Raw genomic sequence first — 26,754 nt, 5'->3', positions numbered from 1 at the left:
TCCCATTACAGACCATGAAGTGTTTATTTCTTTTATGTTGACAATGCCATAAAATGGCTGCATGTCGCCCAATTCCTCAAAAAGGACTACATGTACATAGTGCATTCCAACACATGCAAAGTAAAATATACAATCACATAAAACCACTGACAAAAAAATAATAATCCAAAAACACTCAAGTGTTTGCGGTTTACTTTTTGCTTCTTATGGTCAAGAATTGTTAACTGTAGAGTATTAGGATCAATAAATAGACATGTATAGAAATCTCTAATTGCACAGTGCAGCTCTGGTGAAGGAGGACAACTGCATCCTTAACCTTTCCATTCGAGCAGGCAGTAGGGCCACCATTTCTTTGGTGAGTTCCAACTCTGTCTCCACCGACTTAATGGCCTCTTCGTGGTTGGCGCAATATTCTACCAGGAATGTGTAATAGCTTAGAGATATCTGCATGTTTTCCAGCTGTTTGTTTGCATCGGTGGTGATGAGCTTTCCGTAGAGACGTGCAATATGGAACTTGGCCACCAGTGCAGGACGGAGAACGTCATCCTCCAATTTCTCTGGGAACTTTTTATCTGGACTTCTTAAGGAATCCAAAAACATCTCATAGAACTTAATTGCCGCCTGTGCTAGACTGTTGATTTTCTTGATTGTGTGAGAGTCCATCTCATCCAGTTTATTTCCTATAGCTACCTTCAAATCCATCATCTCGTAATAGGTGTCAGCCAACTCAAACTGAAGCTGCCTACAGACTAGAAGATAGTACTGAGGGTTTAACTCTTTACATAGCGGCTCCAGCATATCTACTCTGCGTTTGTGCATTTTACAGCGCCGTTCATAGTCCTCCTCGAAGAAGGCGAGAACCTTAAACAGGGCGCTGTGGTCCTTGATCACTTCTATGTGGTCGGTGACGTGTCCATCCAGCTGAAAGTACTCTTTGGCCTCATTAACATAATTCTGACCCACAAGGAATACCTCCCTGGCCTCCTTGAAGTCTAGTGGAAGTGAACACTCAACTTTTTCTTCCACAGCTAAAATGGAATCATATATATCACTTGATCCAAACAAAACCGCCTTCTTCCGACCCTTTTCCTTCTCATCTTCTTGCTTTTTACGTTCAGCTTTAAGTTCATCCTGAAGGTCAACATCTAGTTCACCTATATTGTCCTAAGATGGTAAAAAAGAAAAATGAAAGCAAACACATAGTAAAATACAGGGAAATATATCTCTGCACTGTGCCAAGTACATTTTTCTTGAATTATAGTAAATGCTACCATACTGATTAATGACCAGGAATGTTTTAACCTCTTCCTGCCATATACTCGAAATTGAGAGTTTTCTTCAATACCAGTCAATGTCACTTTCAACGGCAATAATGGCATGAAAAAGGGTGACTACCTCTGTCCCTAGTCTACTCCAGTGAATGATCAGTTAGGCTGTCACCTGATTATTTGCAATAATTTAGGGAAGTGATGGCTAACCTTGGCACTCCAGCTGTGGTAAAACTACAACTCCCAAGATGCAACCCTTGCTTGGCTGCTCTCAGAACTGTATAGAAATAAATGGAGCATGCTGGGAGTCGTAGTTTCACCACAGCTGGAGTGCCAAGGCTAGCCATCACTGATTTAGGGATTATAGCTAAGCCAGTATCTCATCTGCAGACTGCTGTTTTGGGGTGATTACTCTTCATCAGTGCAGAGCAGGCAGAACTTGGCTTAAAGGGGTATTCCAGTAAAGTAACTTAATTTTGCATTAAAGCTGCAAGCTGTGACCCAACCAGAACCCATACCTATACATGTTACCAGAGCTTCAATTTACCTTGCAACCCATTTTTCTAGCTCCTATGTGAGCCTGTAACACACAGAGTATCATGGTGCCTGATCTTCCCTCACAGAACTACAATTCCCACACTCCCTAGCTTTCCTGCTGTGACTTTGTGCTTGTTCATGAGTGTTGATTGGCTGCCTGATATACAGTCCGGTCACGCCCCCTCTACTCAGTAATCAGCAGCACACTGACACTCCCTTTGCTTTATAAGACATTTAGCTAGAGAACTGATAGCAGCACACTGAGCATGCTCGACCTAACAAGGCTCAGAACTACAGGTCGATGCCATGGTAATTTATGAGAAAACTACTTTTATAACTACTGAACGGTAAATATGTGAAATTTACATTAGATTAGCTAATTATTGATGATGAATTAGTCTAAAACATAAGTTATATTTACGGTAACCGGAATACCCCTTTAACTGGGTGACAGGCCTTTGTCAGTATTCGGTGGGTGCTATTTCTCCTTATGGAGAGCACCTAGTGGGCGTAAGGAGTCTTATAGGCCAGGCAATGCTCCTCTGGGGAAATGGTATGCAAATGAGCTCTGTTTCCAAGAAGACCAGGTGTAAGGACTACCTGAGGTATGCCCTAACAGAGGCAAGAATGCATTGGAATATACATTTGTATTCCAAGGCATTAATAAAAGAAAAATAATAATACATTTATGTTAAATATCCCCAGGGAGAAAATAAATCAAATAAATGTTAATAAAATATAAATCAATTAATAAATCAAATATTACCAAAACCTACAAGTAAAAAATTGTAAAATAAATGAATAAACACAATTACTTTTTATTAGTTATCTCATGAAGACAACCCCTATTCATATGCCTGCCCTACTAGGTCATATAGATGCCATAGAGGTACCCCTCTCCTCTACGAGTCAGAACGGAAAGCTACTCTGCGTCTCTTAGGCCGAATGCACACAGCCTATCACGCAGTGCGCTTCATGCCTCCGCTGCACTACAGTAATACACTTGTATAGTGTATTACTGTAGTGTAGCGGCGACATGAAGCGCACGGCGTAATAGCAACCAATAACGCCGTGCGCTCCTGCTCTGAACAGGAATCCAGCTCGGCATACCACGGACCGCTCTCTGCCGCGGAACACGGCCGTGTGCATTCGGCATTAGTCTGGAGAACTTGAGTCAGCCATCAGTCATTGCAGTGGAACCGCCTGGTTGGCTGTGGCGTCTCCTGCCAAAGTCAGATCTTTGCTGTGGTTGCCAGGAAAGGGACCCGGGGAGATAATCTGATCATTCCAGGGCATGCATTCTGAAAGGAGCCGTCTTTGATGGGGACAACCCCTTTAATAATTACAGATTGTGCATTAATACACTGTTTGGAGAACAATATTGACATTTGTGCTGATTGACAACGGAAACAGTTCAAGCTTCTGGACGGGCAAACCCTGGCCAGCTCACCTGAGCTCCTATAATACAGTGTGGGAGTATTTCCTATATCACATTACTGTACAGTACCTGGGGGAAAGATTGCATTCACCAGAACAAGCTTTGTGCCTATGGTTTGGCAGTGAGGAATGCTTGCTTACACTTCCCACACTCCTACAGGTTAGGGTCTGTTTACACGTCCGCAAAACACGAGTACCGGCTGTGTGTGCTCCCCTTTTTGCGGACCACACACGACCAGCCCTATAATAGAAATGAAGAAGAATAGGACATGCTCTATCTTTTTTGCAGGGCTGCGAAACGGAACTACGGGGGCGGACAGCACACGGTGTGCTGTCCGCATCTTTTGCAGCCCCGCCGAGTCTGCACCCGTTCTGCAAAATTGTGGAATGGATGCAGACCCGGAACTACGGACGTGTGAATGCACCCGTATCATGAGGATGTGCTCAAGTCTACAGTAAGTTATTCCAATACTAGCATTATACTGGGGTATTGCTTTTTACGTTATTAAGTGGTCATCTCATATATACTGTACCTATGGATTTTTGCAATTCCGAGATGCTTCTGTCGGTCTTTGTTGCAGCACCTCAGGGTTTTTTAAGCGATGGCCTATCCCATCACTAGTTGATTTGGGGAGACCTGTCACCCTGCTGACCAGTTAGTCTGTATAGCACCATCGATGGAAGTCAGAGCCTGAGCTACATAGCACCAGCAACGCTCACTGTAGCAGCTGGAGCGCACTATTACAGCGCTGCTACCATTGAAGTCAATAGGAGCAGCACTGTAGTAGCAAGCTCCCAACGGTACAATGGTGCTGCGTAGCTCCAGCGCCGACTTCCATAGATGGAACAACACAGACCAGCTGATCAGCAGGGGTGAGGGGTATCCTTAGGATCACAAAAAGGGCTGTCATGACATACAGTACATTACAATACCTTTCTAACAAAGCTAGAACCAGCCCTGTACCTCACATAGATCCAGAGATCTCCACATTCACTGCTCCAATTGCTCTGACAGATTTATTTCAAGGGGGAGGGGGGTTCATATCCTTCCTGTTGTAACTCTTTCCCTGTAACTGCCACAGCTTCTAAAAGAAGATACAGCTGGCGGCAGTTGAAAATTAAACCGAGTGTGTGCGACCACCTCAGTGAGGTGGACAGAGAAAAAAAGGAAAAGAACTAACAGCAGGCGGCGCTATACAGATACATTTTATTGCATAACTCTTGAATACTAACTTTTTAATTACAAATAAATACAGTAAAAAAAGTAAAGTATTCAGATCCAGGAGCTGGTATAAATAAAATGTAGAATATTTTTCAGGGCACAACCCCTTTAAATGAGATCATTTGTTAGTATATTATAACTGAAAATCAGACACTATGTTGCAAAAAAAATTTAAAATAAAGTTACCTCCAGCTTTTTCCGTGCATCTTCCACTAAACAGAGACAATACTTCACCCAGCATCTGGCTATTTCAGACTTCTTTTGTCTTAGATGATCTAGGCGCTCCTGTTCCGCTTCATCTGCTTCAAAGGGAAAAAAAACAAGTGAATACTTTTTCTTTCTTCCCGCAACAATCTTTCTTCATCTACCTGGTCAGAATGATCAACAGTTAGGGCTCAGGCGCAGAAATTTGTGGCGGCCATGCCTGTACTGCGGCCCACAAATAGCAGGTCCCAGACGTTTTTGCACCGCATCACGGATGCGGAACCCATTCACTTGAACGGAACCACACAGAATCCCTACGGAGGGCTTCCGTGGGGTTTCTCCCCATGCCTCCGCACTGCAAAAAAAATAGAACATGTTCTATTTTTTTTTTACAGTGCGGATAGATCACAGATCCATTCAAGTTGATTAGGTCCGGATCCGTCACAGCAGCCGCAGATAGAGCAAATTGCGGTCCCCAATGGCCGCGTGCATAGGCCCTTATGAAGCAGGAGACATCGCGGACATACATTTTCAAAAGCAGGTGGACTTTAATGCAAGGCAATATACGATATAACCTACAGGATGAGAAAGTCCATAATACATGGCACCAATACCACCTGAACCAGAGTTAGACCCCTTTGGCACTGCTCAGAAATTTCACTCACTGGAATTTTATTAGAACGTTAGTAAAAAAAAAAAAAAAAAAAAAGTGATTGTATCATTTTTCTATGACAAATCAGAATATATTTGATTGGATTTCCCCTTGAACTACAACTTAAACGGGACAAATCCTTTAGAAAGCTGTAGGCCAGCCCTTGAGTCCCACATTAACATGCACATTTCATTCATTTTATAGCAGGGGTGGATAAATAGCGGTGAGACTCATCTGGAGCCACTTATCTCTAAAAAGTAAAAATCCAGCCTGTAATATCCTTGTTTCCCCAATGTTAGATGTTGAGGGGCCGTCTACTGTCAGTAGATCCCACCAAAATTGGAGAGGACTGCTGGAAATGTTATGTCTGAAGGTGACCATACACCTTTAACATCTGTCGGCCGCATGCTTGCTCGGCTAAGAGCTTTCTCTCTCGATTCTCCCATACACGCTCGGTTCACTTGAACATGTATGCGTTATCTCCAGAGAGGAGAAAAGAATTGGGCGGGGATCCTCCTCTCCTCGAGCATCATCTGTTGGGAGCTCCCATTATACATTACATTCTCCAGCTGGTCCCATCAGAAATGGCAGGTACGGCCACCAACTCTAATACATATGGGGGGCCTTAAGACCAACATGTGAGGAAACAACGGGTCCGATTTACGATTACGACAGTGTACACTAAAGGCCCATTTACAAGGGAAGATTAACAGTCATATGAATGCTCGTTTCTGATAATTGTCCCATGTGAATGTGCCACTGATCACCCCAAAAATGAGCAAAACGATAGTTCTTCGGGTGTTCCAATCATTTAGGTGGCACAAAAATAATCATTTGTCGGCAGCAAGTCGCCCTGTGTGAGCAGAGATGTTCTGCCAGCAAATAAGAAAAATGGGAAGTAGATAAATGATGATAGAAACGATTGTTCATCCCTGTGCAGGCCCAATGATCACTGCATATAAATGCAGCTAAGCAGCTGGCAATGATCAGGGACACATGTTCATATAAACGCCAATCCCTGATCGTTGCCAAGTGTTATCAACCCGTTATAAATGCACCTCCCACTAGACAGTCTAAATACGCACCACACTTATTACAGTGGATGAGGCTTGAGGATAAATCTGGCGCACCTTTAGACCATCCATTCTAAGTACCGTATTTTTCCTTCTAAAAGAAACAACTGACCATAAGAAGCACCTAAGTTTTAGAAATTTTCCTCAGACCAGACTCCCCAATCTTCATCAGACCCACAAATCAGATGCCCAATCCTTAGACATCAGATCAGACCGATCCCCAATCCTCATCAGACCTCAGATCAGACCCCCAATCTTCATCAGACCCCAAATCAGACCCCCAATCCTCATCAGACTCCCACACTTCATCAGACCTGCAATCACTTACCTCTCCTTCTCACGATGGTGCTGCCACTTGGGAGGTCCGTCCCTGCGCTATATGCAGTCAGGACACAGCATGACGCCAACAGACCAGGGGGCGGTGAGTAAAGTCATAAGTGCTATATTGATCGCTCCCCAGTCCTACTGTGTACTCCATAATGGTAGAACTCATTAGTAGTCACTTCATAAGACGCACTGACATTCCACCACCACCACTTTTTGGTGTAAATAGGATATATACCACCTATTTGTCGACTAACTTTATGCCAAAATGTTCCACCGACATTTTCAACGCACACTGGTGCACATTGTGGCATCTTTATGTTTCCAAGAGAAAAGTTCTCTCTAGAATATCAAGCGTTTCTGGTGACTAGAGGGGTTTTATTCTTGATGTATTGGGCTGTGTACGAACAACAATTTGTCTCACCAGCCACATTTCCACAGGTTTATAACTAGAACACAATATTGCTGATCTCAGCTAATCTCAATGTCAGACAAAGGACAATGATGTAATGAAGAGTCTCTTCTAATCCCCACACCAGACCAGGCTCCAGATGGATGCAATGGGCTGAATGTGAGGAGGGCGATAAAAGGGAAAGAAATTGACGTACTTTCTTTTTCTGCTTCAGAGGAAGGGACTTGTCCAGCTTTGCTGAAAATGACATCGGCCGCAGCAAGGCAGTGTCTGGACTCCATGTAACATTGCTGTCAAGAAAGGAAGACATTAGATAATTTCACAATAAAACTACATTAATGATAGCAAGTGTGAGCAAACATAACCTGGTATACATAAGAGACCTGGGAAACTGTAACCTGATGTAAAAACGAGATTTTTGTATAACTTACCAGTAAAATCTCTTTCTCGCTCTTTCCTTGGGGGACACAGAAGACCTTGGTATAGCTCATCTCCCTAGGAGGCGTGACACTAAGTTTAAACTGTTAAGCCCCTCCTCCACAGCTATACCCTCAGCCTGGAGAGAGAGACTGCCAGTTGCGTGTCCAAGTAGTGAGAAAAGGCAAAGCCCAACAAGTGGAACCAACAAGCCAACTACCCAACGGGTAAAACAAACTTGGAAACCGTGCAGAGAAAAACAAAGAATGGGTGGGTGCTGTGTCCCCCAAGGAAAGAGCGAGAAAGAGATTTTACTGGTAAGTTATACAAAAATCTCGTTTTCTCGCCCAGTTTCCTTGGGGGACACAGAAGACCTTGGGACGTTCAATAGCAGTCCAAGAGGGGAGGGACCATAGCACCAAGGCGAGGCACCCGAAGGCATCAAGAAACCCGCCACCTGCAGACCAGGCGGCCCAAGACAGCATCCGCTGAAGCCCGAGTATGCACCCTGTAGCTCGGCAAGACGTGAAAGGAAGATCAGTGACCGCCTAGCACAAATGCATGGCCGAAGCCCAATGCCTCCGGCTCAGGGGGCACCGACCGCTCAGGTGAACAAACAGTGACAAGTGACACCAAAAGCAGAACCCTGCCCTTGGTGCGGCAATCACACCAACAGTCACTCTGAGAAAGCGGAGGAAGCCACCCTGGAGGCCGCAACCCTGTGCGCGGACCGTCCGGAAACACAAGAGACCAAACATTGACAAGATTCGGAGATCTCCAAGGAAAAATGCAAGGCCCAAACTACGTCCAAACGTTGAAGCGTCCGTTCCCAGGGGAGGGAAGGGGAGGACGAATGCCTCGCTGAACAGAAAGACAAACACCACCTCCGAAAGGAAAGAAGAGACGGGATGGAGAACAGCCCTGTCCTGGGGAAAGAAATAAGGCTCGGAACAAGAAGAGCCACCACTCAGGCACCCATCAGACACGATGGCTACGGAAACACAACCGCACAGGACAGAAGGAGCAGAGAGAACTACTGTAACGGCTCCAAAGGAAAGACAGGAGCGCCAGGAACCCAGCAAGTAGGTCCCAGGGCGGTACCGGAGGGCAGTACAAAAGGAACCCAAGAGTCGCTCCATGGAAGAAGGCCCAGAGGGCTGGGGAACACCGAAAGAGGAAGGACAGCGCCGACACTTGACACTCCGAGCAACAGGGTCCCGGTCCCAGTCCCAGGTCCAGATCGGACTAGAGAAGACAGAACCATGGAGAGAGAAAGGCAGAGTGGGGGAAACGCCCAGCTTCCCACAGAACCCCCGGTAAAAACCCTAAGACCCACAACAGATCCTGAACGAAAACACGGCCAGGAGCGAACACCAGCGAGCCCGCTAGGGTCGCCCAGGCAAGCGGGTGAAAACCCAATGAGATCAGGCGCAGACCAGTAACACGGCAAAACTGGTCCCGTCGGCCCCCAAGCAACGTTGCCCTGCATCCACCCGGAGTGGGGGAGCAGAAGGACAGACGGAAGGAACCGAAGGATCCGTCCAGCAACCGCCAGGACAAAACAGGCTAAGTCCATGCCGACATAGTCACCACAGGAAGACGTTCCACAGCCCCGGTGTGGGAGATCTAAGGACAATCTTGCCCGAATGGTAGTCCTCCCAAGCTACCGAGGAGGCAAGTCCCTAGTAGAACCATTGCCCAGAATGGAAAAAAACGCAATCAGCACCCAATGGGAGGACAGAATGCGGTAGACCCGGTAAATAGGCACACAGCTAGCACAGCCAGCGTGAGCAAGGGAGACAGTACGAGGCCAAAAGGAACACTGGAACCATCTACATGAACAACCATGCTCTCCCCAGAGGGGAGGGCAGTGAAAGAACAGCCTCTGAAGCGTGGCCGATACACAAAAGCCACATCAGAGTGATCTGTACTGAGCGGGAGCCAAACAGAGCCGGCGAGAAAAGGCAATCGAGCCAGAGGCCGGCAGAACACCCTCCAATCGAAGGAGGGATGGCCAACAGGGAAGCCACAGGACAGCTCAAGAGCAAAACCCCGCTACACCGAGACGCCCTGTACACCGTCTCGCACCAAGGTGGAGGTCCACCGGACCAGGGCAAGCGATTACCCAAGAGAAGACGGGTGACCTTCCCGAGAAGAGCGTCCCGAACCCGATAATAGATCAGACTGAAGCGCAGAGGGTGCCAACCGGAAGGACTCATACCACACCGCATCCGAAGGGGAGGAAATGGTAGTAGGCGAGGGAACCATAGTCCCGCCAGAGCCAACGTAGAATTTGAGGGGCGCTGCAGACAGCGCTCTCGACCATGTGACCACTAGCGCAGGGAAACATCGCCGTGGGAGGACGAAAGAGTACGCAGCTAAGGACCACGAACACACCCCGGGCGGAAGGCCAACGAAAGGAATGAGCACCACCCAGCTCGGTGCAGTAGCGAACAAGTAGAGCCCGTCTACTTATATATAAGGTATATACCTTTAATACATTGGGCATGCATCTGCTGTTTGTTGAACACCACCTTAGGCTCACACAGGAGGACCAAACGAGCCCTTTAGAGAATAGTGCAAGGCTTGCTGCAAGCATCGTATCTCAAGAGAAAAAACATATCTCAGGAGAAAGGGAGGCATACGTACGAGTAGCCCCGTAAGCAGTGAGAAGGCCAACCTACCTATGGGAGGAGAAAGCATACACAGCCCAAACAATGGACAGAGCGCACAAGAAAGTCCGCTCACTGCAAAAAATAGTCACTCAGAGAAGGATCAGCCAGAGTCCAACCGTAACAACGGAAGAGCAAGTGCAACCCGAAAGGTAGTCATGCACAAGACTAGTACGGCATGCGATGGAACGCAAACAGTTCGCCCCGAAAAAGGGGGGGAAATGTACCTGGCAACACTGCAGTCGGCAAGAATGCAGAGACCTGCCCAAAAAAAGGGGAGGATGCCAAGGCCGGTACCCACTTCGGAAAAGTAGGACATACTATATTCCGCCCAGAAGGGGGCCATGGCCATGGCCGCACATATCCAGCAGAACGCAGGAAGGTCCACTTAGTGAAAGGGGGCATGCACAGGGTTACCATCATCACGCGATTGTGCAAAAATCCACCCAACACCAAATTTCGTGAGTGCACCACTCCGCCAATGAAAGGGAACGTGTACCAGTGCAGCACAACACAAACAAGGACAGTCGTGGATCGCGTGAGCGTGCAAAATGCCGCCCATGGAATAAGGGGTGACCATGCACAAGACCAGCACCGTATCCAATGGGAGTGCAAGCATTCCACCCAAGTTAGAGGGCATGCTCAGAACCGGCAACGCATCCAGTGAGTGCAGTATTCCGCCCAGAAATGGGGGTCATGCACATGGCCAGCATCGCATCCAGTGAGAGCGCCGCCGTGGATGGGGCCATGTACAGGACCAGCAACGTACTGTCAAGAGAACAAGCACCGTCAGTGAGAGTGTACGTATCGCCTGAGGAAAGGAGACATGTCCATGGCCGGCAGCGAATCCGGCGAGAGTGCGGCACACTGCCCACGGGAGGGGGGGGGGGGTGTTTATGCACATGGCCTGCAATGGAACCAGTGAGAGTGCAGTGTACCTCCTAAGAAAGGGGTACACGCACAAGGCCGGCACCGTATCCGGTGAGAGAGCAGTATTCCGCCTATGGAAGGCTTCATGCACATGGCCGGCAGCGAATCCAGTGTTCCACCTATGGAAGGGGAACGCGCACAAGGCCGGCACCGTAACCGGGGAAAGCGCAGTATACCTCCTAATAAAAGGGGTTTATGCACATGGCCAGCACCGTATCCGGTGAGCGCAGTATTCCGCCTATGGAAGGGTTCATGCACATAGCCAGCAGCGAACCCAGTGAATGCAACGTCCCGCCTGTGGAAGGGGGTCGTGCGTATGGCCAATACCGCATCCGGTGAGAGTGCAGCAGTCCGCCTAGAAAAGGGGGGTCATGCACGAGGCCAGGCCGCAGCCAGGGAGAGTGCAGTATTCCGCCTAGGAAGGAGGGTCATGCACCTGCAGCCACCAGAACCAAGGTGGGCGACGAATTCCGGCCAGAAAAAAAAATCTGCATGCACTTGGCCAGCGCCGTATCCCAGGAGAGCAAGAAAACGCCTGGGAGGGGGAACATGCCCTGGCCAGCGCCGCAGCCGGGGAGCACGACATACCGCCTAAAGACAGACAGCATGCAAACAATAGCAGCACTGAATGATTAGGCTACCGCGTCCTGCGCAGCCCACAGGACCAGTTATTTAAACACAATTATAATTTTTTTTTTTTTTTTTTTTTTATTAATATCACAGACTCCCCCTGAGGCAGAAAGGGCGACCACCATACAGGGGCACAGGCCGTACAGGCCCTCAAGAGCCGGCCAGTACCCAAAAGGTTAACAGGCATATGGGGGCGGGGGGGCGGAGCTGCGAACCCCTGGGGGTGGGGGAACCTCCGGGCGGGAAGAATTCGCGCTTGGAGAGTTCCGCCCCCCCCCCCCCCTTTTCCAGAGGCCGAATTTTGCGGCCTAGTAGGCCGTGAAGCCGGGGCCTAAATTTCAGCGTCGCCCGGCTGACCGGGCCGCAAGCATTAAAAGTACCGGCCGGGCCTAAGCCGGCCGCGGGAGCCCTCGTACCGGTTGCGGGTGTCACCCCGAGCGCCGGAATTGTGCCAGCAGGCCGCAAGCCTGAACAGACTATGCAGCGCCCGGGCGGCCGGAATGCACCGACGGCCGGCCGGGGCCTGCCGGAGCACAGCTCTTGCCGATGCCGGCTGCGGGAGCCCACCCCGCGGCCGGAAGAACCAGGGACCCGAGAGGGGCGCGGAGGTGCGGCCCAGCAGGCCGCGATGCCTGGGCCCAAATTTGCGGCGTCCGGCCAACCGGACCGATGGTCGGCCGGGCGCCCAGGTGGAGCATAGCTCGCACATGCAATGCAGGCCGCGGGAGCCCACCCCGCGGCCAGGAAGAGTCAGGGCCCGGGAAGGAGCACCAGATGGTGCGGCCCAGCAGGCCGCGAAGCCTGGACTAAATTTGCAGCGCCCAGGACCCATGCCGTCCGCACTGGTAAGCGCCCCCTCTTTCCTGCAATCAGCTATGGAGGGGAGGAGAGGGAGCAGATTGCCGCCTTGCGGCACCCAGGGACCACCTAGGTCCAGCAGGGCCACCCAATAGCCACTTGCTCGGATAGGCTACCAGTGAGGGGGTCAGTCACGCAGGAGACCGGGGAGGGAGGGGACGTAGGGCTGGAGAAGCCACTCTCTCACCACAGTCGTCTTCACCCTCGGTCCGTTCCAGCAGGGTCGCCCCTTCAGCTACCGTAGTGGCAGGACGCTGGAAGAGGGACTTGACGTGCAGGCGACCCTTGCGCTGGCGGGATGCAGGGGAGCTGGGCTGCCCTGGTCCACCTTGCCTTCTGTGGGGGAGGCAGCAGTGCGGATGACCGGCACTGGCGCGGCTCGACCCCGGGAGCAACAGAGAGGTCTAGTGCGACTCTGTTGTCCCTGATGATCTGGAACAAAAAGAAGAGAAAAAGCAAAAACTAAATTTTAAACAAGGAGAAAAACAGCCCTGCAGTAGCAGGGAGTGTCTTGCCTCCTTGGACACTAAGCAAAAACTGGCAGCCTCTCTCTCCAGGCTGAGGGTATAGCTGTGGAGGAGGGGCTTAACAGTTTAAACTTAGTGTCACGCCTCCTAGGGAGATGAGCTATACCCAAGGTCTTCTGTGTCCCCCAAGGAAACTGGGCGAGAAACAGAGCCTTCAAGACAAAGTCCAGTTATACAAGAATTCTCCTTAATTCTCAGGTCCATTCTTTTCCACAGAAGTACCGTAGTATTTTACTGATTGGCCACAGGGTGGTAAAGAGATTCTTAGGTCAATGGCTAAAAGAGTGAAAAGTTAGCAACTTTCTGAGACAGAAAAATCTTCACTTCCCTTCTAGTCTGAGTAGGTCCCAAACGTATTACACCGCAGGAATTAGCACAAGAGATGATGCCTCGTACAGTATAAATCTGCGGTTACTGCCTGTATGCAACAGGCTACAGTTTAGTAGTAGATATCTTTTTTAGATAGTACTGTGATAGTGTAGAAGCACCAGTACTGTCGGAGAAAGGTATCGGTGCTATTACACTTTCTCAGATAGTACTGTGATCGTGTAGTAGCACTGATACCTTTCTCAGATAGTACCGTGATAGTGTAGTAGCACTGATACTATTCTCTGATGGTGCTATGATAATGTAGTAGGACAGTACCTTTCCCAGATAGTACTGCGATAGTGTAGCAGAGTTGATTGCCCACTCCATTGGGTTATAACCATCATATTCCAGCAGCCTCTGGGAGAGGGGAGATACTGGTTACTGCCTGTATGCAACAGGCTAAAGTGTAGCAGCCCTGACGCCTCTCTCAGATAGTACTGTGATAGCTTAGTAGCAGCGATACCTTTCTCAGGTTGTGCAGAGGCACCGAGACCTTCCTCAGATACTACAATATCACAGTACTAGCACCAATACACTTCTCAGATGGTGCTATGATAGTGTGGTAGCACTGATCCCATTCCCAGATAGTACTGTGATACTGTAGAAGCCCCAATACCTTTTTCAGATGGTGCTACTACACAATCACAGTACTAATAGCTTTCTCAGGTGGTGCCATGATAAATAATGTAGTAGCACTGATACCTTCCTCCGTTAGTACTGCGATAGTGTAGTAGCACTGATAGCTTTCTCAAATTGTGCTATGATAGTGTAGTAGGTGTAGTACCACTGATAGCTTTCTCAAATTGTGCTATGATAGTGTAGTAGGTGTAGTACCACTGATAGCTTTCTCAAATGGTGATATGATAGTGTAGTAGGTGTAGTACCACTGATAGCTTTCTCAAATGGTGATATGATAGTGTAGTAGGTGTAGTACCACTGATAGCTTTCTCAAATGGTGATATGATAGTGTAGTAGCACTGATACCTGCCTCAGATAGTACGGTGATAGTGTAGTAGCACTGATAAATTTCTCAAATGGTGCTATGATAGTGTAGTACCACTGATCGTGTAGAAGCCCTGATACCTTTAGTACTGTGATAATGAAGCAGCACTGATACCTTTCCCAGATAGTACTGCGATAGAGTAGCAGCGTTGATTGCCCACTCCACTGGGTTATAGCCATCATATTCCAGCTGCCTCTGGAGAGTCGTGTGACAGTACTGGGCGGCCTTTTCATCCTGCTTCAGGTGTTTGTAGACTTGTGCCAGATAGTACAGCGTATGGGTGTAAACTCGCTCAAACCTGGAAGGGCAACATTGGTGTTTTATTCCAAAACCACTCCAACAACGATGATAACACAAAAAGACGTAAAACCAACCTCTTTGCTCTCTCCTGCTCTGTCAGATTTTGCTCCTCAGGTTTAAAATGTTCGTCTGGATCAATTGGTGGCTTCCCAATCTGTTAGGAGACAAATGAGAAAAAAATTCTAGGTCTTCATTTATTTGTCGATTGTCACACGTCACCTCCAACTTCTGCCCTGTGGGGAAGCATTAAAGTCAAGAGGCAGTGGTGCTACCCCTACCTCAGCCAGCTCCAGCCCTTCAAGGGTCACTGTGGGGGTCTCAGAGCTCAAATCGCTAGAACGAGGAGAGAGAAGCACTCTCATAGCACTCTCTCTCCTTGCTGCAGGAGACAGACTAAATAAAAAGTCTATGGGCCCATCTACTGCTATGTAAGCGCTTCTCTCTCCTCATTCTACCGATTAGTGGGGGTCTCGGCCCCCCGACGCCTAACTGATCAAAACTTTTAATATGTCTCTTTGGGCTCTTTCACACTTGCGCTGTTCTTTTCCGGCATAGAGTTCCGTCGTCGGGGCTCTATGCCGGAAGAATCCTGATCAGTTTTATCCTAATGCATTCTGAATGGAGAGAAATCTGTTCAGGATGCATCAGGATGTCTTCAATTCAGGACCGGAACATGCTGCGCTTTTTGCTCCGGCCAAAAATCCTGAAGACTTGCCGCAAGGCCGGATCCGGAATTAATGCCCATTGAAAGGCATTGATCCGGATCCGGCCTTAAGCTAAACGTCGTTTCGGCGCATTGCCGGATCCGACGTTTATCTTTTTCTGAATGGTTACCATGGCTGCCAGGACGCTAAAGTCCTGGCAGCCATGGTAAAGTGTAGTGGGGAGCGGGGGAGCAGTATACTTACCGTCCGTGCGGCTCCCGGGGTGCTTCAGAGTGACGTCAGGGCGCCCCAAGCACATGGATCACGTGATCGCATGGCACGTCATCCATGCGCATGGGGCGCTCTGACGTCACTCTGGAGCGCCCCGGGAGCCGCGCGGACTGTAAGTATATTGCTCCCCCGCTCCCCACTACTACTATGGCAACCAGGAATTTAATAGCGTCCTGGCTGCCATAGTAACACTGAACGCATTTTGAAGACGGATCCGTCTTCAAATGCTTTCAGTTCACTTGCGTTTTTCCGGATCCAGCGTGTAATTCCGGCAAATGGAGTACACGCCGGATACGGACAACGCAAGTGTGAAAGAGCCCTTTGACATAAAAGTTTTCCGAAAAATCTGTGACCCTTTGAAGGGGTTTTAGGGAAAAAAACAACAACAAAAAACGTATCTTCCAAAAACAGCACCCCTCAACTAGTTAGTGTCTATTATGGAGGTTTAGCCCCTTTGCCCTGATGCAGCTGACCTGCAATACCAGACACCACCCATGGACAGGTGTGGCACTATTCCAAAAAGCAGCCATGTTTTTCTAATCCTCATTTAAACAGGTCATCAGAAGTGGGCGATAAATGTATGATTACTGAGGGCCTGTTACGAAGGTAGGAAACAGTGGTCACTAATGCGCACTACCAGACCATTCAGTCTCCACGGGATTGACGAACACTGAAGTATGTCCCATAGAATTAGAACAGAGCAGTAAGGCTCCATTTGTAGGGGAGATACGGGATCCACGTTCTCGTGATCAGTGGAGGTACCAGAGATTGGACCCCCGGCAATCTTGCATTTAGCACCTATCCTGCAGACAGGCAATACATGATATTTATGGAAATATCAAAGGGGGAGAAACAGAACTGGATCGCACATCCACAATGCTATGCTTAGAATAAAACTCGCGTCTCAGCGTAATATTAAGTGTACAGCCCCCCGTACTACATGCTGTACAGGAGGCATTAGTGTACATTTGACTCACCATGCCAAGGTTGCCTCTTAGAGTGGGACTTACTCTGAAAAATAGGCGCAGCACAGCGCGGTGACAACGTGGCACTGCCCTGGTAGGCGGCAGGACCCAGGAGTCAAATAGCAACCCTGCTATCTGACTATGCCACCCACAGCACTGGATGAGCGCCACATAAACAAGGGCCACCACCCAGTACTGCACCATCTGAACAGTTGTCTAACACAACATGTCCATTGCTATCAGAAACTACAGGTCCAATCACACTTAGGCCTAGTTCACACAAACGTTTTATTTTGCGAGTGTATGGGCCGTTTTTTGCGTTCCGTATACGGGGCGTATACGGAACCATTAATTTCAACGGTGCCGCAAAAAAACGGAATGTGTTCCGTATGCATTCCGTATTTCCGTTCCGTTGAAAGATGGCGCTTGTCCTATATTTGGCCGTAAATCACGGGTCGTGGCTCCATTCTAGTCAATGGGTCAGCAAAAAAAACGGAACACATATGGAAATGCATCCGTATGTTTTCCGTTTCCGTTCCGTTTTTTCTGAACCATCTATTGAAAATGTTATGGCCAGCCCAATTTTTTCTATGCAATTACTGTATACTGTACATGGCATACGGAAAAAACGGAACAGAAAAACGGAAAGGAAACGGAAACACAACTGAACGGATCCGTGAAAAACAATAAAAGCCATACGGCCGTGTGAACTAGGCCTTATATGCAGACTCCTGCTAAATTAAAACCACCTGTGCCGAATGGGAGGAGTGCTGATACCAGTAATAAAGAAGAAAAGTTAAATCAAGCAAATATCAAAAGGGAGAGAAACAGAACTGCCGCCTACCAGGGCAGTGCCACGTTGTCGCTGCGCCTATTTTTCAGAGTAGGTCCCACTCTAAGAGGCAACCTTGACGTGGTCAGTGGGCTTATGCCTCTAATGCCTCCTGTACAGCATGCAGTACGGGGGGCTGTACACTAATGCCTCCTGTACAGCATGCAGTACGGGGGGCTGTACACTAATGCCTCCTGTACAGCATGCGGTACGGGGGGCTGTACACTAATGCCTCCTGTACAGCATGCAGTACGGGGGGCTGTACACTAATGCCTCCTGTACAGCATGCAGTACGGGGGGCTGTACACTAATGCCTCCTGTACAGCATGCAGTACGGGGGCTGTACACTAATGCCTCCTGTACAGCATGCAGTACGGGGGCTGTACACTAATGCCTCCTGTACAGCATGCAGTACGGGGGGCTGTACACTAATGCCTCCTGTACAGCATGCGGTACGGGGGGCTGTACACTAATGCCTCCTGTACAGCATGCGGTACGGGGGGCTGTACACTAATGCCTCCTGTACAGCATGCAGTACGGGGGGCTGTACACTAATGCCTCCTGTACAGCATGCAGTACGGGGGGCTGTACACTAATGCCTCCTGTACAGCATGCAGTACGGGGGGCTGTACACTAATGCCTCCTGTACAGCATGCAGTACGGGGGGCTGTACACTAATGCCTCCTGTACAGCATGCAGTACGGGGGGCTGTACACTAATGCCTCCTGTACAGCATGCAGTACGGGGGGCTGTACACTAATGCCTCCTGTACAGCATGCAGTACGGGGGGCTGTACACTAATGCCTCCTGTACAGCATGCAGTACGGGGGGCTGTACACTAATGCCTCCTGTACAGCATGCAGTACGGGGGGCTGTACACTAATGCCTCCTGTACAGCATGCAGTACGGGGGGCTGTACACTAATGCCTCCTGTACAGCATGCAGTACGGGGGGCTGTACACTAATGCCTCCTGTACAGCATGCAGTACGGGGGGCTGTACACTAATGCCTCCTGTACAGCATGCAGTACGGGGGGCTGTACACTAATGCCTCCTGTACAGCATGCAGTACGGGGGCTGTACACTAATGCCTCCTGTACAGCATGCAGTACGGGGGGCTGTACACTAATGCCTCCTGTACAGCATGCAGTACGGGGGGCTGTACACTAATGCCTCCTGTACAGCATGCGGTACGGGGGGCTGTACACTAATGCCTCCTGTACAGCATGCAGTACGGGGGGCTGTACACTAATGCCTCCTGTACAGCATGCGGTACGGGGGGCTGTACACTAATGCCTCCTGTACAGCATGCGGTACGGGGGGCTGTACACTAATGCCTCCTGTACAGCATGCAGTACGGGGGGCTGTACACTAATGCCTCCTGTACAGCATGCAGTACGGGGGGCTGTACACTAATGCCTCCTGTACAGCATGCAGTACGGGGGGCTGTACACTAATGCCTCCTGTACAGCATGCAGTACGGGGGGCTGTACACTAATGCCTCCTGTACAGCATGCAGTACGGGGGGCTGTACACTAATGCCTCCTGTACAGCATGCAGTACGGGGGGCTGTACACTAATGCCTCCTGTACAGCATGCAGTACGGGGGGCTGTACACTAATGCCTCCTGTACAGCATGCAGTACGGGGGGCTGTACACTAATGCCTCCTGTACAGCATGCAGTACGGGGGGCTGTACACTAATGCCTCCTGTACAGCATGCAGTACGGGGGGCTGTACACTAATGCCTCCTGTACAGCATGTAGTACGGGGGGCTGTACACTAATGCCTCCTGTACAGCATGCAGTACGGGGGGCTGTACACTAATGCCTCCTGTACAGCATGCAGTACGGGGGGCTGTACACTAATGCCTCCTGTACAGCATGCAGTACGGGGGGCTGTACACTAATGCCTCCTGTACAGCATGTAGTACGGGGGGCTGTACACTAATGCCTCCTGTACAGCATGCAGTACGGGGGGCTGTACACTAATGCCTCCTGTACAGCATGCAGTACGGGGGGCTGTACACTAATGCCTCCTGTACAGCATGTAGTACGGGGGGCTGTACACTAATGCCTCCTGTACAGCATGCAGTACGGGGGGCTGTACACTAATGCCTCCTGTACAGCATGCAGTACGGGGGCTGTACACTAATGCCTCCTGTACAGCATGCAGTACGGGGGGCTGTACACTAATGCCTCCTGTACAGCATGTAGTACGGGGGGCTGTACACTAATGCCTCCTGTACAGCATGTAGTACGGGGGGGCTGTACACTAATGCCTCCTGTACAGCATGTAGTACGGGGGCTGTACACTAATGCCTCCTGTACAGCATGCAGTACGGGGGCTGTACACTAATGCCTCCTGTACAGCATGTAGTACGGGGGGGCTGTACACTAATGCCTCCTGTACAGCATGTAGTACGGGGGCTGTACACTAATGCCTCCTGTACAGCATGCAGTACGGGGGCTGTACACTTAATATTACTCTGAGAAGTGAGTTTTATTCGATCTAAGCATAGCATTGTGGATGTGCGATCCAGTTCTGTTTCTCCCCCTTTGATGAATGTTGTTTATGGGCTAACAACCCGTTTAATAAAAAGTTTGCAAAGGATGCTGTGCAGGTGGCTCATTGTGATTCGACACGACAGGTGCACAGGTTCAAAGAAGAACCCCCTGATTCTGATCAATGTAATATAGACTGGATGGAACCGGCACTCAAAACAATCGGATTGCACGTGGAAGTTGAATAAAAATTTATTAAACAATCAACACTATATATTGGATGCACCAAGGTAAAATTCATATAAAATATATAAAAAATATAATAAAAAGCATATATCTCAATGTTAGCCAAGCGAGTGGAGTATTCTTAAGGCACAGAGGTCTGAAGTGCTACGCACAGAGGGCTGCATCCGTGTCCCCCCAATTGGGTAGGCTATTGGATCACAGTCGTCCGTGACGGAGCTACACAGAACTTGTTGAATATTGTGCCTAGAATAGTCGCAGGTATTATTCACATATAAATTTCACATAAGCTTAAATGCATGTAAATAAAAACTTGTGCCACCGTATGGGGTAGAGAAAAGGTATTTAAAGGTGAGCTGAGTTCAATTATCCATCACCTATAGTGATCTCAATTTCTGAGTAAACTGGAGGTGGGAAAGTCACTAGTCCAGCACGTCTGATGTCGCCGTGCATATACCGCCTTGCGTACAGCGGTTCAGTATGGTTCCACTTGAGTTAATGTTACTCACTGTTTCCCGTGTGAATTCACTCGGTTAGGTCTGCGGGAGGTTTTCTGTCGTGGCGTCCCACGCTTCAGTCTTTCCCCGCTGTATTAGTGTCGGGTCCAGTTGTCTGTGTGGATCCCGTCTGCACTCTCGTGGGAGACCTATGTCAGCTGTTTCACTTACGTGAATTTCACAGCGCTTCTTGGTCTTACGTGAGTAGGTGGATGAACTTTTAGTACATGGCCATGTACCGCTGCGATGATTCTTTCACAGGTAATACGCCCAGACGCGTTTCGAGATATCTTATCTCTTCCTCAGTGGGTCTCTTCCTCTCTTACCACTGAGGAAGAGATAAGATATCTCGAAACGCGTCTGGGCGTATTACCTGTGAAAGAATCATCGCAGCGGTACATGGCCATGTACTAAAAGTTCATCCACCTACTCACGTAAGACCAAGAAGCGCTGTGAAATTCACGTAAGTGAAACAGCTGACATAGGTCTCCCACGAGAGTGCAGACGGGATCCACACAGACAACTGGACCCGACACTAATACAGCGGGGAAAGACTGAAGCGTGGGACGCCACGACAGAAAACCTCCCGCAGACCTAACCGAGTGAATTCACACGGGAAACAGTGAGTAACATTAACTCAAGTGGAACCATACTGAACCGCTGTACGCAAGGCGGTATATGCACGGCGACATCAGACGTGCTGGACTAGTGACTTTCCCACCTCCAGTTTACTCAGAAATTGAGACCACTATAGGTGATGGATAATTGAACTTAGCTCACCTTTAAATACCTTTTCTCTACCCCATACGGTGGCACAAGTTTTTATTTACATGCATTTAAGCTTATGTGAAATTTATATGTGAATAATACCTGCGACTATTCCAAGCACAATATTCAACAAGTTCTGTGTAGCTCCGTCACGGACGACTGTGATCCAATAGCCTACCCAATTGGGGGGACACGGATGCAGCCCTCTGTGCGTAGCACTTCAGACCTCTGTGCCTTAAGAATACTCCACTCGCTTGGCTAACATTGAGATATATGCTTTTTATTATATTTTTTATATATTTTATATGAATTTTACCTTGGTGCATCCAATATATAGTGTTGATTGTTTAATAAATTTTTATTCACCGTTTAATAAAAAGTATGCAGTGAGCACCCCCTAGTGGCCATAGAAAGATGTAATAGAAGTGACACTATTGAGGCTGTTGCCCTCTGGAGCAGTAGTATCCTACAGGCGCAGGCACTCAGCGATACTGCGCCTGCGCGGGATTTCGGAGGACTAGAGAGGAGGAAGCCACGAAGGTGCAGTGAATAAATGAAATGACGTAGTAGGGTGGGGGCGGCGCCGTAGGCTAAGAGAGAAGGAAGCAAGGGCGGCGCAGTGAATAAATTAGATGACGTAGCGCAGGCAGGTTTTATATGGTCAAAATGGGTGACAGATTCCCTTTAATGTTTTCTAACTGGATAGATGGAGTTTTAGGCTACTTTAACACTTGCATTTTTCTTTTCTGGCACTGAGTTTCTTTAAAGGGGCTCAATGCCGGAAAAGAACTGATCAGGCATATCCCCATGCATTCTGAATGGAGAGCAATCTGTTCAGGATGCATCAGGATGTCTTCAGTTCAGTCTTCTTGTCTGATCAGGCAAAAGATAAAACTGTAGCATGCTGCGGTTTTATATCCGGCGAAAAAAACTGAAGACTTGCCTGAATGCCGGATCCGGATTTTCTTTCCATAGGAATGTATTAGTGCCAGCATTCAAAATACCAGAATGCTAGATCCGTCCTTCCGGTCTGCGCATGGGCAGACCGAAAAAAAAAAGGTGAAAAAAAATAAATGCTGAATCCGTTATGCCGGATGACACCGGAAAGACGGATCCGGCATTTCAATGCATTTTTCTGACTGATCAGGCATTTTTAACTAATGCCATCAGTTGGCATACGTTTTGCCGGACCCGGCATGCAGTTCCGGTGACCGAAGGAAACCTGCTGCCTATAAAGACTCCTGCACACGAACGTATGTATTTTGTGGTCAGCAAAACATGGATTCACCAAAAAATATGGATGGCGTCTGTGTACTTTCTGCATTTTGCGGAACGGAACAGCTGGCCCCTAATAGAACAGTCCTATCCTTGTCCGTAATGCGGACAATAAAAAGACATGTTCTGTTTTTTTGCGGAAGTGACCTATGGAAACGGAATGCACATGGAGTAGCTTCCATATTTTTTGCTGTCCCCAAAGAAAAAAAAGAAAAATCACGGAATGGACACGGAAAGAAAATACGTTTGTGTGCATGAGCCCTTACCTAAAGTGGTGCCAAGGGTAGAGCTGCTCTTGAATCTCCACCTTTGTATTAGGAACACTATTCTTCCCATGTTATACAAGATGAAACGTTATAGAGCAGGCATGCTCAACCTCCAGCTGTTGTAAAACTACAACTCCCACAATGCCCTGCTGTAGGCTGATGGCTCCTCGGGCATGCTGGGAGTTGTAGTTTGGAACAGCTGGAGGGCCGCAGGTTGAGCATGCCCGTTATAGACAATGGAGGAGGTTCCTTACCTTTTTCATATACTGGCCGTACAAGGACTCGGCAGCCTCCAAGTAAGTCTGGGCTATGATGATCTCTCCTCTGTCAGCCCAAAGAATCCCAAGATTATTCTAAAGGAAAAAAAAAATATCCAGACAATCTGAAGACCGCAGACGACCAACGCAGCGCACCCACTTATATTTATACTCTGGGTCATCTGCAATGTATCTGCCAGGACCCCAATGACCTGCAGCTGACGTGTCCGTCACCCAAAGGGACCTGCCACCAGGATTTTTTTTTTTATAAAAACAATAGCTCATACTGTAGTCTAGGTTCAGGAGATGTTACCCCGCTATTGTTTTCATGATCCGCTCCTCGGTTGTGCCGCTATACCCCCCCCCCCGCTCTCCTAGAAATGACAACTGGGAGTCCCTATACGCTTTCATTCTGTCCAGTGTCAAACTGTAGGGACTCGCCCATCTCACATAGGCAATATATTCCTACATCTCTAGGAGGAATAACAGAGAAACAACAGAACGGGAGGCGAGTGATGAGCGGCCGCCCTCCATTCACTGCTATGGGATTCGGCCATCTCCGACCCAAAGCAGCGAGTGGAGCGGTGGCCGTGCTTGTGCCGTGCATTCGCTATTCTTTTCTATGGGACCCTCAGCTATTTTCGGAACTCCCATAGAAATGAATGGAAAGCACGTCATTTTAGGGATAGGTGCAGGTCTCAGAGGTGGGGCCCGCAGCCATCCGATTTCGATAGTGTATTCTAACGACTTGCCACCGATGTCTCAGAGGTGGAGGTTGGCGGTACACCCCCCCTCCCCCGCTCTGTCATTATTAAGTGGTGGTCTACCGCGTTTCATCCATCTGAATGTTTTCTGTAGGATGCCCACGGATTTCGGCAAGCTGCTTCTACGCCTATCTGGAGGGGATACGTGTGCGCATTTCTGCAAGAAATCTGCCGCTTGTGTGAATGCGCCCCAATACTACTCTAGAGGTGACAGCCGCCCACTGCGTGTAACCACCAACCTGATGCGCCACCATAGACTGTCCGGTCATTAGCTAGCACTCTCCATACACATGCATCCATGGCTTGGCCGAGGATGTCAAACATCACAACTGCCTGATCCTTCCTTGCAGTGGTAAGGGAGGGAGACCCCCATACATATCAGATTGTCAGCCATTAATATAACAGATATGGCAGGTAATCTGTGCTTCCATCCACTGACAGCTGGCAGAGTTCCTACCTGCGCCTGGAGGTAGATGGAGACGCAGTCATGTGACAGCCGGCACCGCTCCAGCAGCCGCGCCGCCTTCACCAGGTGCTCCTCTCCCGCCGACATCTCCTCGGTCTCCGTGTGGTTCACCCCCAGCCGGAGCTGGATGACGGCCAGGCGGGCGGCCAGCAGCCGCGTCTCGTCCCCCTCCTCCGGGCCCAGCAGCGCCCGCGCCTCCCGCAGTAGCTCCCGGGCCCGGTACTTGGAGCGGTACGGCTCGTTCTCCGGATCGGTCTTGGACTCGACCTCGGAGGCGGTGATCGCCCGCTGGTAGGCGTCGCACGCGAGCTGCCAACTGTCGGCCATGGCTCAGAGCGACGTCCGCGGAATACGGCAGGGAGGCGGCTTTACGGCAGCAGCGAGAGCTGGGAGTGGTGTCTGTGCTCTGTGAATAGCGTCCTGGCCGGGGATGGGGCTGCTGCACACATGGCGATTCCCCCGTGTCCTAATCAGCTAGCAGTGACCTAGGGCTCCTCCACCAGCAGTACAATATGTGCTTAACCCCTTGACCACAAGAATGTGGGGTCCTATTATGTCGTCGTCGGTCCGCAAAAAATGCAGACAGCACACCGTGTGCTATCCGTATGTTCGTTTCCGTAGACCCGCAAAAAAAAACAAAAAAAAAAACGCAAAACACATACGGTCAGTGACAAACTGACAAGATAGAGCATGTTCTATTTTTTTATGTCAGTTACTCACTGGCTGTAAAAAAATTAAAAATAAATAACTGCCTCGTGGATAATAACCCAATAGACTACCATTAGACTTAAAACGGACGTGTGATGGCCGTTAAAAAAGTCCATCACATGTTGTGTGTATGTAGCCTTAGAGATAGTCAGGTGTAATGCCATACATAGGGCTGAGCGAACTCGTGGTTTCAGGTTCGGGTTATCTAAGAATTCAGTTATGGATTCCATTACCACGGAATAGTAGGGTTGCGGAATACGTAACGGAATTCTTCGGTAACCGAACCTGAAAACACAAGTTCGCTCAGCACTAGCCATAAATAATCAACCGTAAAGATATTCAGAGCCAGAATTGGTCATTGGTTAAGAAGAATTGTAATTAGAGTTAGGCCGAATGCACACAACAGTATTTTTTTGCGGTCTGCAAAAAGGGGTTCCGTTGTTCCGTGTCCGTTTTTGTTTCCGTGTGTCTTCCTTGATTTTTGGAGGATCACCAGACAAGAAAAGTGAAAAAAAAAAAAAAATCGAAGTCAAGTTTGCCTTGAAAATGATAGGAAAAAAAACGGACACGGATCACGGACGCGGATGACAATCCTGGTTGCCTCCGTGTTTTTTCACGGACCCATTGACTTGAATGGGTCCGCGAACCGTTGTCCGTCAAAAAAATAGGACAGGTCATATTTTTTTGGACGGACTGGAAACACGGACGCGGATGACAAACGGTGCGTTTTCCGATTTTTCAACGGACCCATTTAAAGTCAATAGGTCCGCAGAAAAACACGGAACAACGGACACAACGGTCGTGTGCATGAGGCCTTAGGCCGTGTTCCGCGGCAGAGAGCGGTCCGTGGTATGCCGGGCTGGATTCCTGTTCAGAGCAGGAGCGCACGGAGTCATTGGTTGCTATGATGCCGTGCGCTTTATGTCGCCGCTGCACTACAGTAATACACTCATATAGATCATACGAGTGTATTACTGTAGTGCAGCGGCGACATGAAGCGCAAGGAGTCATAGCAACCAATGACTCCGTGCGCTCCTGCTCTGAACAGGAATCCAGCCCGGCATACCACGGACCGCTCTCTGCCGCGGAACACGGCCGTGTGCATTCAGCCTTTGTCAGATTTAGGGATGAGCGAATTGACTTCAGATAAAACATTAAAAGTCGATTTGCATAAAACTGTTTCAATACTGTTTCCGTACAGTATTAGAATGTATTGGCTCCGATGAGCCGAAGTTATTACTTCACAAAGTCTCACGAGACTTCGCGTAATAACTTCAGAAATTGATTTATACTGTAAAAAAAAAACATTTCCCGAACTCAGGTTCAGTTCCAAGTGGTAGCTTGGAACCGAACCCGAGTTCGGGCAAAGTTTTTTTTTTTTTTTTTACAGTATATATCAATTTCTGAAGTTATTATGCGAAGTCTCGCGAGACTTAAAGTA

The 26,754-nt window shown here is 48.9% G+C and overlaps 1 protein-coding gene across 2 annotated transcripts; it reads right to left on the bottom strand.

Moving 5' to 3' along the window:
• On the bottom strand, positions 1-24,992 carry LOC122941064 (kinesin family binding protein). 2 transcript variants are annotated; one of them, XM_044298051.1, is made up of 7 exons: positions 24,597-24,992; positions 23,373-23,471; positions 14,910-14,989; positions 14,650-14,833; positions 7,326-7,419; positions 4,651-4,763; positions 1-1,164 (listed from the first exon to the last, which is right to left on the bottom strand). In XM_044298051.1, exons 1-7 carry the CDS (start codon positions 24,930-24,932, stop codon positions 268-270), a joined length of 1,803 nt encoding a protein of 600 aa, XP_044153986.1. In that variant the 5' UTR covers positions 24,933-24,992; the 3' UTR covers positions 1-267. The 2 variants fall into 2 exon arrangements, with proteins under 2 accessions (XP_044153986.1, XP_044153985.1); XM_044298050.1 differs by having other exon boundaries at positions 4,651-4,766; positions 24,597-24,991.
• Positions 24,993-26,754: the final 1,762 nt, after the last annotated feature.

The sequence above is a fragment of the Bufo gargarizans genome, chromosome 6 (genome assembly GCF_014858855.1).
Source record: "Bufo gargarizans isolate SCDJY-AF-19 chromosome 6, ASM1485885v1, whole genome shotgun sequence".
NCBI lineage: Eukaryota > Metazoa > Chordata > Amphibia > Anura > Bufonidae > Bufo > Bufo gargarizans.
Note: the sequence above shows the minus strand (reverse complement) of the source record. Positions and strands in the feature narration are given on the sequence as shown.

Bases quoted from the DNA above. Each gene is read 5' to 3' on its own strand.
- LOC122941064 (XM_044298050.1), bottom strand. From the start codon at position 24,932: ATGGCCGACAGTTGGCAGCTCGCGTGCGACGCCTACCAGCGGGCGATC. The intron at 14,990-23,372 runs GTAAGGAACCTC...GTCTCCTAACAG, and splicing joins ACGGCCAGTATATGAAAAAG to ATTGGGAAGCCACCAATTGA. The intron at 4,767-7,325 runs GTACGTCAATTT...TTCCCTTTGAAG, and splicing joins CTCTGAAGCAGAAAAAGAAA to CAGATGAAGCGGAACAGGAG.